At 49.8% G+C, this 1,092-nt stretch overlaps 1 protein-coding gene across 1 annotated transcript in view; it reads left to right on the top strand.

The window, feature by feature from the left end:
* Window positions 1-733, top strand: part of LOC102017848 (retinol dehydrogenase 16-like) — an 18,261-nt gene extending 17,528 nt beyond the window's left edge. The window contains exon 5 of the mRNA XM_013520789.1: window positions 1-733. Coding sequence (XP_013376243.1) covers window positions 1-137 — 137 coding nt within the window. The 3' untranslated portion in view covers window positions 138-733.
* Window positions 734-1,092: the final 359 nt, after the last annotated feature.

The raw sequence follows: 1,092 nt of genomic DNA, 5'->3' as shown, positions 1-1,092 counted from the left end.
CTGCCTGTCACCCTCGCACCCGGTACTCAGCAGGCTGGGATGCCAAGCTCCTTTACCTCCCCTTGAGCTACCTGCCCACATTCCTGGTGGATGCCCTTGTGTACTTGGTCTTCCCAAAGCCAGCACAAGCCCTGTAATACCAACTTTTGGGTGTGTGTTTGGTGGAAATTGGTAGTGTGTGGGTTGGGACTTGTGAGGGAGGGGAAGTAGGTGGAGGAATGCAACTCTCACGCATGGGGCTCCTATTCCACGTTCTCAGCACAGGGAAATATTCTCAGGGATAACTCAAGACTGGTAAAATGAGGGAGAAAGAGCCAAGGACCTCTGCTGAGGAATAGTGATTCAGCATCACTCATTGATGCCCAGTTGAAGGCAGCTGCTGATGACTGTGAGCAACATGGGCAGCCATCGGGAATCTCTACACCTTGGGTGGCTGGGAGCATGGGGAAGGATGCGCAGCCCATGCCTCACTGTTCTTGGCTACTATGTGTGTTCCCACAACACAGAAGTGTTCTGGGAGACGTCGGGTCCCTGTCCTTTGCAATCACTGTACGTGCAGTCAGGTGGGAGGGCAGCACCAGTCTATCCCTGTGGGCCTTATGTGTTTGTTGGGAGGTGGTTTCCTCAAGAGGGACTCTTGCAGAAGACATACAAGTGAATTTCTTTGTTTTCTTGAAATCATAGTTTTCTTTTGATTGCTTTTATTTTAGAATAAAAGAGACCCTGTGGGGCCTTTCTGCTACAGGATGCATGACAATTATTTCTTTCAAAACTTGCAAGTAGCTTAGAGGATTAGACTGAGGAACGAGCAATCATAGGGAGGTCCGGAAAGGACTGTGAGGTCCAATCTCTATCCAGATGAGCTGAAGCCTTCATTTCTTCACAAGCACAACCCCTACCTCATGTCCCTCAATGACCAACCCTCCCTGTCAAGTCCTTGTAATTATGAGCGGTACTTTTCTTCCAGCTCCTTGTGTCTCTTCCACTCCCACAGTGCTCTAGTGGCTGTGATGCAGAGTCCCTGGTGGACACGAGTCTTTCATTGCCTGTTCAGCCTTTGTGGGGTATCTCCTGTATTCAAGACAGCAGCTT

This window comes from Chinchilla lanigera, unplaced genomic scaffold (assembly GCF_000276665.1).
Source record: "Chinchilla lanigera isolate Chin_1 unplaced genomic scaffold, ChiLan1.0 scaffold00057, whole genome shotgun sequence".
Lineage (NCBI taxonomy): Eukaryota > Metazoa > Chordata > Mammalia > Rodentia > Chinchillidae > Chinchilla > Chinchilla lanigera.
Note: the sequence above shows the minus strand (reverse complement) of the source record. Positions and strands in the feature narration are given on the sequence as shown.